Source organism: Lacerta agilis, chromosome 5 (assembly GCF_009819535.1).
Source record: "Lacerta agilis isolate rLacAgi1 chromosome 5, rLacAgi1.pri, whole genome shotgun sequence".
Classification (NCBI taxonomy): Eukaryota; Metazoa; Chordata; class Lepidosauria; order Squamata; family Lacertidae; genus Lacerta; species Lacerta agilis.
In genome coordinates, this window is record NC_046316.1 from 29151176 (window position 1) to 29165358 (window position 14183).

General features: G+C 43.5%; 1 protein-coding gene across 3 annotated transcripts; it reads left to right on the top strand.

Annotated features, from left to right (window-relative positions):
- The first annotated feature begins 1045 nt into the window (after positions 1-1045).
- Positions 1046-13359, top strand: NUDT13 (nudix hydrolase 13). Of its 3 annotated transcripts, none has more exons than XM_033149133.1 (9): positions 1046-1131; positions 2583-2685; positions 3324-3463; positions 5269-5376; positions 6944-7050; positions 8520-8645; positions 9709-9820; positions 11454-11608; positions 12424-13359. In XM_033149133.1, exons 1-9 carry the CDS (start codon positions 1089-1091, stop codon positions 12610-12612), a joined length of 1083 nt encoding a protein of 360 aa, XP_033005024.1. In that variant the 5' UTR covers positions 1046-1088; the 3' UTR covers positions 12613-13359. The 3 variants fall into 3 exon arrangements, with proteins under 3 accessions (XP_033005024.1, XP_033005025.1, XP_033005026.1); XM_033149134.1 differs by lacking the exon at positions 1046-1131 and adding an exon at positions 1155-1276; XM_033149135.1 differs by lacking the exons at positions 1046-1131; positions 2583-2685; positions 3324-3463 and having other exon boundaries at positions 5272-5376; positions 6928-7050.
- The last annotated feature ends 824 nt before the right edge of the window (positions 13360-14183 follow it).

Consider the following 14183-nt stretch of genomic DNA (forward strand, 5'->3'; position numbering starts at 1 on the left):
TCACCCCATCATGGGGATTCGAACCGCCGACCTTCTGATCGACAAGCCCTAGACTCTGTGGTTTAACCCACAGCGCCACCCGCGTCCCACAACATTGAGGTAGAGAGACCAATTACCTGGCTTGGTACAAAGCAGGTACATTTGTTCCTGTGAATGTGGTTTTGCTGCTGGGCCAGTTGCCAGAAAATCAAGAGGCAGTTAAAGCTGGTTCCACCCCCACATGGTTCACATCAGATGAATACAAAAAGATTTGCGTAGCATCTTACGTATTTATTCTGGGTTCTGCTCCAAACTGCACCAAAAGCTGGATCCATAAATAAATAAATAAATAAATAGCTGGTTCTGCCCAGGGCCTGGCTCTGAGTTCCACTATGACAACTAGAAAGGTCACCTGCAGTCCAAATACAGAAACCAGAAATTTTGAGTTGGCATTCTTATTTGGGAAAATAGAAAACAATAGTATAGCAATGCTGCATAAATACTAATGTAAGGGCAGAGGAAGATCAGATCTAGTTCAGCATCCTTTTCCCCAACTAGATGCCTCTGGGAAAGCCTCAGGTTGACAAATATTTTGTTGTTGCTTTTAAAAAGCGGCTTGCTCATTTATTTTTGTGTTGTAATTATTATCAATAAATAGTAACAATAATTTCCTGCTATAATAATTTTGGTGTTCATTATTGTGTTTGATGAGGGTGTATATTTTATATGGTAGGTAATTTTTTGGGAGGAACACTTTTAGTATATTAGCATTGCTTTAACACATTTTCTATTATTAGCTTTATTTTTTTGTGTACTATTGCCTTTCAGGACTCCTTTTGGCTGTGTGAAACCTTGGATAAATTTAATATAAACCAACGTTGGAGGAAAATGAGGAAGGGGTTGTCCAAATCCTACTAACATTCGTAAGCACTTTAAGGCACTTTCAGCATAGGTAAGGTACCTCCACTCTTGGTTATGTTGTTAAAGGAGTTGTACCTGTTGAACTACACTTCCCAGAGGCCCATTTTGAGACAAAGGATTATGGGTAGTGTAGTTCGGATTAACAGACAACCTGAGCTGAGCACCAATCAGTGTAGAGTGTTTGCTAAATGCTTCCTGCTGACGGAAACTGCCGTGTGCTTTTATATAACAGTAAGTCAAAAGCTTACATTTGTCTTTCTTGACTACTGTCTGATCTTGCAGGGATTTAAGACTGAGAAGCAGCTTGGAGGAAAAAGCAAATCTGCACTTTTGAGATCTGAAGTTCAATTTCTCTGTGATTGATTTAGCATTTACGGTATGGAAGAACCCGCCACAGAGCCTTCCTGGGACTTTGAATTCCTTCACTGATGACAGAAATCCCGCTTACGTATAACTCTTTCTTGCGAGCAGAGCTTCATGCTCTTTGACACTGCACAGATAGAAATAGGACATTTGAAATAAGGAACACATCATGTTTTCAAAACTAAAAATTACTGTCTGAGTGCTTCTCCCTTTCCACTTTTGCATATGCCTGAAGACTTTTGTTCGCCTACTGTAAAAGCACTGAGTAAGCTCAGAGGCTGTGACTGATCCAGTGAGTCACATGACTGAGTAGAGATTTCATCCTGGGTTTCTCCCAACTCTTAACTCTGCACCATGTCGGTAAATCATCTTGCAAATGAAGTTACAGTATTTCCACTGTTATTGCATATTTTATACTTTTTAATATTTTTATATACTTTTATCTCTGATCTGCATCGCAATTTTGAATGGCAAATGGTATAGAAACAGAAATAATAAATAAATCCCATCAAATTTAGTGGGAGTCAGGGACTTTCTACTGAGTAAACATGCATAGGATTGCATTTTAGTCTCCTGCTTGATAGAATAGCTGCAACTGTAATGCAGGCAGCAGCTGTTATTGGTGGGCAGAATGGAAGGAAAGTTAATGTACCTTTGTGCTCTTTAAAATACATTCCACGGAAAGGGACAGCTACCAGAAAATAAGGACTTTTTTCTGGTTGGTAGGAAGAGCTGGAGCTTCTGCAGCTGTTCCTGAACTCTCTTCTGTCTGTGACTTTTAGGGCAAAGTACAGTTTCTTCTCAAATGTCTGTTGTCAGACAGTAAAGATCTGAGGATACTACAGGATTCTATGGCACCCTGTTTGTTTTTTCGTGTTCTGTTTGGATGGTGCAGTTAAGGTGCAACATGAAGTAATTCATTTCCTGCATAGTTACAGTAGCAAGAGTTATATTGGCAAAAAAAAATGGAGACTGTAAACGATACCTTCTGTAGGTGGGCAGACAGAAAATGTCGGTGTTTGCATTAACTTACACTTTTTAGAAGAACAAGAGAGAGAAAAGGCAGTAAGGCATGCTTGTGGTAAATCGGTCTTCATTTTTATTGACTATTGAAAGAAGAAATTGATTTCCCCCAAAATGCAATACGGGTTCACAGTGTTGATTTCCCTCATTTATAAATGAATGAGAGGATCCATCAGGGTTATTATAAGTCGTGTGTGTGTGTGTGCACGTGTGTGCACGCATATATATCCTTGAAGATGTATATCTGTGCATATGTATGGCATTAATAATAATATGGTATTTTTCTTGTTTTTAAGCTATGGCACACAAGTTGATAATCACTTTGGTCTATCGAGTGGGATATAGAAGAGCTTCTTCTCTGTATTCCAGGCTGCATTCAACCTATGTCAAGAGAATGAGGTAAATGCTTAACCTGTGGGAAATTTGGGGTTTCCCTTTGTTGAATCCAATATGCTAGAATTTGTTGTTAATGGCATAAAGCTAGAATTACTCCTGTATGTTTTTACAGCTTACTGTTTTAATTACCCAGACATCTGGTGGCTGAAGACTACTGTTCGTAGCAATCTCTGGATAGAATCGTGTTTTTAATTGTAACTGTTTTTTGTTTTAACTGTAATTGTTTTTAGAAGGTTTTAGAACGTTGGGTTTTGTTGCTGTTGTTACTAAATTATGGATCTGTTTGCTGCCGTGGGCTTGTTTGGGAGGAAAGGTACCGGTAAGATACAAATTCAATCAATCAGTCAATAATAGACCTTGTATTATCAGTATTTTTTCAAGTATCTGGTGCACAAAGATGGAGAACGCAACAACAGATTCTATCACAGAATACTCTGGATATAGCCCTGTGCCCATTTTACCTGGGAATTACCCCGATTGATCTGAGATGGACTTACTTCTGTGTAGAAGTAAGTAAGGAAATTACATGTTGGGCTGCGGTAGGAAACTCACCCAGAGAAAATACCATAGGAACAGATGCGTAGGCTTGCACAGTTAGTCTTCTTCATGCGCTGCACTTTCTGACCCTTTTCCACCTGCAGGTACATGTCGGAGCTAAAAGACAATGACGACGCTTGCAGGAAAGCCTCTAACTCGGGAACTTTCTTCCTGTTTCACAACTACTCTCCCTTCTTGCAAGAGAAAGGAAACATGCTCCTGGCGCCAAAGTTAAATGCAGCAGGTAACAAGTTTATTCTGCAACAATCCTCCCTTTTCACGAGAAATGTCCTATCTGTTAAGGTGTTAAAGATGCTTTTTTTAGTGCCGGCTCCCAAATAACCTGGGAGAACAGCAGATTAAGCAGTGGAAGGTGGTCCATTAGGGCAAAGAAGGCATTGCCCCACTAACCTCAGTCTCCCCCCCCCCAGCCAGCCCCCACCTGCCAGCCTTATTACCGGTACTTACATGCAGTCCAACCGGAAGCACTGCCTGTCTGTTTCCTTACACCTCAGCCTCAGTGTTGCCCTTGGAGAACTCAGCAGTGAGAAGGATGAGAGAGGACAGGGATAAACCTAGAATTTGTTGTCTCTGCCTCCTCCTGCTGTTGGCTTCCGTATCACTGAGTTTAAATGGGGTGGTGGTGAGAGAAGGCAGGGGGTTAGAAATTTTTAACAGGAAGGTATCAGCACTCTTAATAGAACTTCAATTCCTGGTGTTCCTTCAGGAAACTTTTAAGCATGATGGCAAGGGGTGACATAACTGGGCTCCTGAGCCCCACAGGGGTGCCGCAGAAAGAATGTAGTTGGTCAAGGGAGCTGTGGACTCAAAAAGGTTGAAAACCTCTGGACTAGAGGCACCACAGGCCCGATCTAGCAAGGCTGTTCTTATGGTTCTATGAAATTTTCAACTGTGAAACAAATTTCAAAATGACTTCAGGTTTTGTGGTAGAGATTTATAAAATATACCTGTGGCTTTAGTTTTAGGACAGTGGTCTAGGCCTGGGCAATGTACTGATACATCAGTGATGAAGGATGCTTGAAATCAGGGTGTGTGTGAGAGAAGGAAGGCGTAGGGAGAATCAGGCGTGTGGTGAAGGATGCTTGAAATCAGGGTGTGAGTGTGTGAAGGAAGGAGCCGTGAGATTGGGCGTGCGGTGAAGGAGTGTGGAGAATCGGGCGGGTGGTGAAGGAGACTTGAGATTGGGCAGGAGTGCCCCAGAGCCCAGAGGACAAATCAGCTCCTTGGAGAATAGGCTGCCCTGAGGGGAAGGGACTGTGGTGCCGGGGAAGCTAGCGAGCAAGAAGACCGTGCTCGTCCTTCCCCTCTCTTAGCTTGTTTTGTGTGTGTGTTTGTGTGTTCCATCCCCTCCATTTCAACATCGCGATATATCGTCATATCGTGATGTTTGGCTGGTGATACTGGTGTTTGCCTCTATGGATGTTGGTGATCTGACACTAAGTAAAAGCGAAACAATAGAAGTGCACCGGTCCTGAGAGATTTGCATTGGCTCCCAGTACGTTTCTGAGCACAATTCAAAGTGTTTAAAGCCTTTAAAGCCCTAAATGGCCTCGGCCCAGTATACCTGAAGGAGCGTCTCCACCTCCATTGTTCAGCCCAGACACTGAGATCCAGCGCCGAGGGCCTTCTGGCGGTTCCCTCACTGCGAGAAGCAAAGCTACAGGGAACCAGGCAGAGGGCCTTCTCGGTAGTGGCGCCCGCCCTGTGGAACGCCCTCCCATCAGAGGTCAAGGAGATAAACAACTACCTGACATTCAGAAGACATCTGAAGGCAGCCCTGTTCAGGGAGGTTTTTAATCTGTGACATTTTAATGTATCCTAATATCTGTTGGAAGCCGCCCAGAGTGGCTGGGGTTCAAATAAATTATTATTATTATTATTATTATTATTATTATTATTATTACATCGCAATGTTGAAAAGCTGACATCGCCCAGCCCTACAGCTGTCCTGGATTACAGAAATGTTAACCAGTGTTGCGCTGATGTGCCTTTCTAAGCTTCCTCTTTCTCTGTTTGTCTGGTTTTCAGAAATTAAGAGGATTCTAGAGAAGTTCAGACAGAGTGAAGAAAAGATAGAGGATTCCATGCTGGTTGGATGTTCAAATGAGTGCAGTCCGTATTTTGCTTTGGACCTAGGTTAGAATGACCTTTTATATACTGTTGCATGCAACCCGAATCTCCAGGCGGTGAAAGACTGCAGGGGTTCCTGCACTTACCCAGGGTTCAGATTCCTTGGAATGAAGTTCAGTGGAGACTGTGGTATTTTTAGTATATGTGGCTTTGTTTACACACACACAGAACATAGGATGGAGGGGCTCACAGCATTGACAACCCAACAGATCTTGCTTCCTGATTAGGTTTCCAGGGAAGTGCCAAGTGATATGTATCTGTATCCAGCTTCCAGCACCAGCCAGCAAACTCACAGACACAACTCTGGCTATTGTTCTTCTACCTAGGATGAGGTAGCACCCAGCCAAGTGCAGGGAGCATGGAAGCCTTCCCATGTCCCTTCTTGGAGAGTGCCATTGCTTAGTTGAGATGCTGATGAGAGCACTTAACTACAACTCCCATCATTCCTCATCATTGGTCCTTCTAGCTAGGAATGGTGGGAGTTGTCAGGGGCGTAGGAAGGGGGGTGGAGGGCGCGGTTCGCCCTGGGTGACACTGGGAGGGAAGACAAGATGACCCCTGCCTCCCCCCAGCTGTAGAGCAGCCGAGGGCGTCGCTGTCCATATGGGCTGCTGCTCTCACGCGTCGTCCATACGGGATTCCACTTGCACTGCAGCCTGTACTGTCGCCGTGCAAGCAGCAGCCCATACAGACTGCGCATGTGCGGCATCCCGTACGAAGTGTATATGCGCGGCATTCCATACGGAGTGCGCATACACGGGATGCTGCACATGCGCAGTCCATACGGGCTGTGCCGCCCCGGGTACCGGAGAGGGTTCCTCTGCCACTGGGAGTTGTAGTCCAGCAACAGCTGGTGACCCAAGTTTGAGAAACACTGAAGGCTGTTACCTTGCAAGGAAACTTGTCTGAGAAGTTCAGCAGCCTGTTCTACTACTAGATTCTAAGACTCACTGGATACAGGATCACAGGCCTGGAAGGGATCCAAGGATATCATCCAGACTGACCCATAACAATACATACATATCCTGCTCTAATCCCGAGGTGGGAGATAGCCAGTTCTTCAGCCCCCAGTAATGTGCCCCAATGTGCATCCCTTTATGCTTAACTGTATTGAATCTGATTTCCTATTTTGGTGCCCATTCACTCACTCAATTTGGAGCCATCCTTCTGGAACACATTGCAGAAAAGTTGCCCTTTCACCATCCTCAATAATATGGTGTCACCTTCAAACTGGTATACAGACCTATATTTTTCACACCCACTTTTCACTGAAGTCGATTTGTCCTAAAGTGTCTTCATTTTGTAAGAACATACTGCTTTTGAGATGACATTGACACCTGTGTGACAGCAGCAGTCTCATTTGGGAGCCGCCCAGAGTGGCTGGTGAAACCCAGTCAGATGGGTGGGGTATAAATACTATATTATTATTATTATTATTATTATTATTATTATTATTATTATTATTATTATCAGCTACAGTGCCATAATCATGTGCTATTGATATAGATCAAAGGGCGTGGGGGTAGGGGTAGTAACTGAGATATCTGATTCCCACAGATTTATTGAATTCCAGGATCCTTGGAAAGATCTGCCCTTGAAGCTGAACTCAATGGATCATTTGGGGAAATGAGGAAAGCTTTCTTCCACTTAGAAGAAGAAGAAGCCACTTTGATTTCCACGGTACGATTTTACATGTAAACACAGAGACTGCTTGTGTTGGATATTATATTAATGTTAGAAAGCTGAAGAGCAAGATGGGGCTGTTAATTCAAATCAGTGTTTTTAAAATCCAGATTTTCTTACCTCCGCAGGTTCTGGGCCTGTGTACTCATTTTCTCTCCCACTTTTTATTCTCCTCACAAATGTCCTTCCAGCCTTATCCTCTTTGCCTCATACCTCCAACCCTCCTTCCATCACCGTAGGCTCATTTGTCTGCTGTCAGGACAGCCCAGCTGAGCCAATGATATTCAGAGACCCTGATCAGAGTGGGCCGAATATTTTTAGCCAAAGAACCTGGGGCCTGTCGTGCCTTGCCCCTCTGTGATATTGAGACAGCGCTGCCACTTGCTGCTAGAGGCTCCACCACACAATCCCTTAGGTGGTTGAACATTGGCTTAGCATCCTAGGTGCACTTCCTAGCATCTCCAGGTAGGGCTGGGAGAGAACCCTACCTGAAATCTTGGAGACCTCCTGGCAGTCAATGTGTATACAAGATACTGAGCTAGACGGACCTGAATCATTATGATGCAGCTTCCTATGTAAAACACATCGATGCAAGAGGGAGGGTGAAGCTGAACTTCTTATACTTATTGTGGTTTGGGGCTGGTTCCCACATTTCACTTCACCACATCAAAGTCCTCAAGAAATGGTTTTATCTCTTTGGTTGAAGTGTGCCAAGCCCACAGCAGTGTCGGCTGTTGTTTATTCATCACACTGCGGGAGACCCAACTCTTAACAGAGCTGGCAATTGGGTTGTCCAGGACCAAAGATGCACATACACTGCACACTTGTGGTGCTCTTACTTGAGGGGCATCAAATGGGCTCTTGAAGACGATAAAGCCCTCAAAGGTCTGCAGTGGTGATTAAGGAAAGCAATCTATTGGGGAGTAATTTATTCTGATTTTATAAACCCCCAGCAATACTTGAGAAGCCAGCTCCTGAGAGCAAGCAGATATGGAGGCCAAAGAAGATGGTGGATAGCTCCTTTTGTTACAGGGCTAGCATGGTGTAGTGTCTAGAGTGTTGTGGGAATCTCAGATCTGTCTCTCATCCATGAAGCTCATTGGTTATTCTTGGGCAAGCCTCTGCCTAGCCTACTTGACCTGAGGGTTTTTCTGTTAGAGGTTGTGCTACTTTTAGAGGATGTGTGGGGAACCTTGGGCCCTGCAGATGTTGTTCAACTACAACTTCCCTCAGCCCCCCTCAAGATGGCCAATGACTAGGGATGGTGGAAGTTGTGATTCAGCAACATCTGGCAGGCCAAAGATTCCTCACACCTGTGCCATATGAAAAGAAAATATGCCTTTCCAGGAGCAATTTGTTCTTATTTTATAAACCAAGTTTTGATTATTTTTTGCTTGGGGGGTTAAATAAATGGGTTGCAGTTTATATCCCCTCAGCGTTCTTCATAACCTGGTTGATGTTTATAGGCTCAGGCTCTCCTTCGTTGGCATGACAACAACCAGTATTGTGGGAAAACTGGACAGCTCACAGTGAAGAACCTGGCTGGAAGCAAACGGGTTTGTCAGAGCAGTGAAATAATCTATTACCCACAGGTGGGCACCCTCAAATATTTTTGTCCAGCTGTCATGTGTCTTTGAACTCTGATAATGCCTCTTGCTTGTCTGGATTGGGGACAGAGAAGGGTGTGTGGGTGTATCTAGAAACTAGCCAACTGTACAAAGGTAAAATTTGCATCCATTGTTCTACCTACTTTTGATTCCCCTCACTGGTGGCACGTGGCCCTTGAAAGGTTGCCAAGAAAGGAACACAAATTTATTATATTCACTGGACACCCAGTTACCTGGACTCTCTGGGCGATGTACAATTGAACCATTTACTGTGATTAAAACAAAAACGTATTAATTAATTGTAATCATAGTATGCACTGTTTTGTTGTTGTTGTTGTTGTTGTTGTTGTTGTTGTTGTCATCAAATAATATGGAAGCCAAAACTGTACAGAGAAAGTTGATCACAAACTGCTAAAGTAATCTAAAAGGACAAAGCACCTTCTGTCCATCATAAAAGCCATAAAAGTGTCACTCTCAATATTTTTAAAGGATTAAGATGGTGTTCAAAGGCCTGAGAGGACAGAGAAGTCTTTGCCTGGTGCCTGAAAGATGTTAGTGAAGGTGCCAGACGAGCTTCTCTAGGGAAGCATTGTGCAACAGAGGAACCATCAAGGCCCCCTCCTTCAGAATTCCCTAGTACCATGGATTGGATCCCAATCCCAGCATCTTCAAACACACCCAGCAACCCCCCCCCACCTGCATGGCTGCTATTTGAAAAAGTTCTAAAGAGACAGAGATGCATTCCTCATCTCTTGTTTCTGCAAGAGCACTAAGGTGGACCCTGGTAGTTGGGGTGGTGCCAAAGTCCGCAGCAGGATACTGTGTTCTGAACTGCCAATTGCTTTGCTCCAGGGTCTGCCCATAACAGCCAGGAAAGTGTAAGTGTGGGGGCCTTTGTAGTGTGTAAGTGTGGGGGCCTTTGTAGTGGTTGATTGCATTTTTCACACACCCCAATCCTGTGGTTGCAGTTTGTATTTCATGTTGGAATCAGCAGGTCTGATCCCTCTCTTAATTTCTTCTCCATTTTGGCTTTTTAAAAAATAAAAAGATGTCTCCAGTTGTTATTACTTTGGTGTCTGATGGGAGTCGATGCCTTCTCGTACGGCAAGCATCATTTCCTAAAGGGATGTACAGTGCTCTGTCTGGCTTCTGTGATATAGGTAAGGAAACATGTGACACCAGACTGTTAAGTTTGCATGCACAGTATTCTAATTAGAGGGCTGCTACCTCATAGCATGTGGTAGAAAACTTGCTCACTTCAGAGTTGATATATGATGAGTTGTGGGGAACCTAACAAGAATTTCCTCCTTGTCTGGCACGTAACTTATGAACCTGGGGAAGCAACAGTTAATGGCTATATTGCACTTACTCTGAAACTAACAATAATTGAGTCAGCTTTTGATGGACTTAGACATTTTGCAAATTGAAAAACACTTGTGTTAGGCTTTTTGCAGTTATATTTTCAGCATCAGTGCTGGATGGGCAGTGATTTAAAGCCTTTCTTCAGGGAGTGGTTATGTGATTGAGTTCCCCATAAAAAAACCTGGTTGCACAGGCAATCTAACCATGTCTCTACCTGCCCCTCAATTAATGTCACATATGATGTCAGGTGTGGGGTACATAGCCTTGGTTTGGGGGAAAACAGCTTTGCAGGCCAAATTGGGTTCCCTGCTTGGCCTAACTTGGTGTCTGGACGGAGTCCTGCTTTAGGACTCATGATAACAGCTGTCTTGTACTGTGTCATATCATTGGTCCAAATAGCACAGTACTGTAAGAGCTGCAGCTCAAAGGTAAAAGTGGATTAATGCCATAAAAGCAAAATGGATTTCTGGAAGGAACTTCATTACTCTTGCATTTTTCCTGCTGAAGATGAAGTCTTAAAAAGGTGCAAGTAGATATGAGCAGGAAGCCATATTCTGCCGTTTTAGATTCCAGTGTTTAGCACTTAGCGGTTAGTACTGGTGGTGATAAAGCTGAAGAAAGGAGCTCTGTTAAAGTACTGAGGGAAATCAGTCCGTAAAGGAAACGTGTATCTCCATTGATAGTCCCCTGTTCTGTTGGTTCGCTTAATCCAAAACACCAGAGTCACTTTTTACAATGGCTCTCCAGCAATCCACCAGCTGAGTAAATTCTGCACTTGTCAGAATGCATAGTTAAGATCAAGCACTTGACCAGTAAAAAATAAATAAATTGGTCAGCTGTCCCATCAAGCATTTTTAATTTATCTTTATTAGAACAACAAAGAAGAGGATTTAATCATCACCAAGTTTAATCATTGTGTTTATTTGTCAAAAACAAGTAAGTTAACTGCTATTGTGAAATAGTGAATTAACTTTTTAAAGACTTGCAATAAATTATTATGACTTAACAATGTCAGGTAGGCTTTTCAAAGATGTGAACAATTCATGGAATAGTTCTTGTCATTGGTTTTTATCCTAACTCAACAGGGACGTGTCTGCATTTCATTTAAGAAAAAAACATAACAATAAGCAACCATTAAATGCTGGTTTTTCAAAGGCAGTTGTACCACCAGGTAGTAAGCCACCTGTTCAGACACCACCAGCATCAAGCCTTCATGATAAAAAAAAAGTTGCGTTGACTGACTATGCTTGACCAACCCTGCTTGAACTGTGTTAAAATTGGACATTTAACCTAAAAGGTGGGCTGGAAATCCATTAAGCATAAACAAGAAATGCTTATTGTGAGATATATCCTCATGCCTACTCAAAAGAAAACTTGTAAGCATTCTCTCAGGATACAATGCTCCCCTTAGATACTCTTTCTACTCCCAAGGTGAAACTCTGGAAGAGACACTCCGGCGAGAAGTGGCTGAAGAGGTGGGGTTAGAGGTGGAGTCTGTGAGCTATTCTGCATCTCAGCATTGGCCATTCCCAAGCAGCACGCTAATGATTGGCTGCCATGCCCTGGTGAACCCGCAACGGAGCAAGGTAAGGAGGTGGTGGTGGAATCTTTCATTTGATCCACTTACCTTGTTGGGCTACAATTCCTGTCGCTGCTGACCAGTGGCTAAACTGGCTGGAGATGATGGGAGTTGTAGTCCAACAACATCTGGGGACCCAAGGTTACCGAACCAACCTTTATTGACATGGCTTATCTAAATGTATATGATCAGTGACATAAAATCCTTCGCTGTCTTGATTCTTCTGTGGTTTTGACTAGTGAAAACGGTTCTGGAGAGCATGAAGGTGCATTCATATTCCCAGCCCTGTTTGTCTATCCAAGCAGCCTGGCAAGCAGAAGTTATTTTCACTGTCGTAAATAGCCGACTCTAATAGATACGTGTGTATGCACACAAACACACACATGTATTTGTCGTCGTTGGCATCTGTCTGGCTCGAGAGACAATGGAGTGTTCCTCTGGGGGTGAGATCAACTTGCTGTGTTAGCAACACAGAAGTGACCTCTCTGGAGTGCAAGCCTGGGCAGTATGTGTGGAGGTGCTGGGCTGCTCAGATGACAAGCCCCCTCCCCCACCCGGTCTTGCTGATGTGGTCCAAAGGAAAGCAGAGAAATATGTTTGGCACCAGCCAGGCTGCAGGAGTTGCTGTTAAGATAGGTTATTGTTATTAACTTCACATTGATTGGGGGGAGAGGCAGGAGTCCATTGTCTAGCCACCAGGTGATTTCGTGACAGGGGCGAGATTTGTACTTGAGGCTTCCTGTCTATTAACTACAACACTACTCTAAGCTCTCATTATGATGCTGTTTTTATTTTTTTGTTTTTAAAACTTTTCATTTTCAGATTAATATCAACAAACAGGAGCTAGAAGCTGCCAAGTGGTTCAGCCATGGGGAAGTGGTGAAGGCTCTTGGGCAGAACCCAAAACCTTCCAAAGACAAGGATGACAACCTCTCATTTTGGGTGCCACCTAAGCAAGCCATAGCCCATCAGCTGATTCAGGAATGGGTCAAAAAGCAAGCTCCTATTTAGAGACACTTACTCAATCATTTACTGTTCCAGGTAAAAATCCCGAGTGCCTGTTGGCCTCCTAATTTCAGTGACTCCCTATGTTAAGATTTTTTGCAGGACATTTATAGGCAGAGAGGGTGGTTCCATTTCACACGTTTGCCTGAGGCTAAAGAATTTGTCCGTCAGATCCTGAATGGGTTTGTAAGGGGGGGGGGGAAGGGATGCTGCTAAGGGTCAGTGGCTCCTCCCTACAGCTTCCAGTGTTTCAGAGTTCTTGATGGAAATCATTCCCAAGTGCTTTTCTAGAGTATAACTGGTAAGTCAGAGTTGACCCTAAGTTTAAAGCAATGGTTACCAGCCTTTTCGGGCTCATGAGCACATTTGATTCTATGATTTGCAATTGTTGTGGGCACCGCACCCACCCACCCACTGGCCTCTGCTGTTGGCAACAACAGAATGAGTATTTCAGGCCCAAATTCAGTGGGAAAAGGAGTGAGGGGCATGGATGCTGTGGGCAGTGCCATGTTGGCAAGCTCTGGTCTGAAGACTCTCCCGATGTTTTGTAAAGTTATTTGCTAGATACAATGCCAAAGTTCCAATTAAAAACAAAAGCCTCTCAAAAGCTTACGCCACCAGAAACGTGATTCATTTATTTTATTTAGTGACATTTATATGCTGCTTAATTGTACAAACTTCTAAACAGTTTAAAGCCAGCCGGCAGCTGAAAAACGAATACTCTAGAGTTATTTGTAAAGTTCACTTTAATAAGGGGTTCAGCTATCATCTTCTATTTCACTTCCTCTGTGACAGCCTGCAACCGAATTCCATCTTCCTGGCAGGAAATAGTTAGACTTGCCTTTAGAATGCGGCTCTTAGCATTTACTGCTATTGCTATAAGCTACCTGAGGTCTGCACTGTTTGCCTACTCTTTTTTTAAGGAACTGATATACCGAACCAGAAATATTATTATTGTTGTTGTTTGCTTCCTTGTTTCTCCTATGGTAGTCCACAATTTTTCCTGTCCTGGGCGTTGTCTGTGCATAACACTCTCTTCCTGCAAATAAAAAGGATTCCATCAGCCCATATTTCTTCTTTCTGGGAATATTGCCCAAACACTGCTTCCAAGCCAGAGTGCTCAACTGTTTTCTTGTTCAAAAATGCTGCAAAAATATAGCTGGAATAAGGTTGCAGTGATAAATGCAGTTGAAGCACCCATTTGGTTCAACAGCTTATTTAATTAAATGTTCCATATGGAAACTCAGATCCGTTATACAGAGGTCACATTCACTACAGGAGCCTGATTATCAGTCAAAATGTGGAAGGCACAGCAACTGCCCTTTCCTCAGGAAAGTTCAGCAGATGTTTCAGCCCAACAGAACACTGTTTTGGGGCCTGCCACTCTCCGAGAAAAAGACCTCATGAGATTCTTGGAACCAAAGTGGAGCGGAGGGCTTTTTTGGCCTCAACAAATATTACACTTAGCATCCACGACCTTCTCTACTTAAGTTTGGGAGCAATTGTCCATTCTTTACCATAGATGTTTGATAAATGAACTGTTAAGATTTATTTTAATTGACAGGGCATGCTCTACC

Excerpts from the sequence above, each read along its gene's own strand:
- NUDT13 (XM_033149133.1), top strand. The coding sequence starts at position 1,089 with ATGCTTCCTGCTGACGGAAACTGCCGTGTGCTTTTATATAACA. Across the intron at positions 5,377-6,943 it reads GTATTTTGCTTTGGACCTAG|GATCCTTGGAAAGATCTGCC; the intron begins GTTAGAATGACC and ends ATTGAATTCCAG. Across the intron at positions 11,609-12,423 it reads TGAACCCGCAACGGAGCAAG|ATTAATATCAACAAACAGGA; the intron begins GTAAGGAGGTGG and ends TTTCATTTTCAG.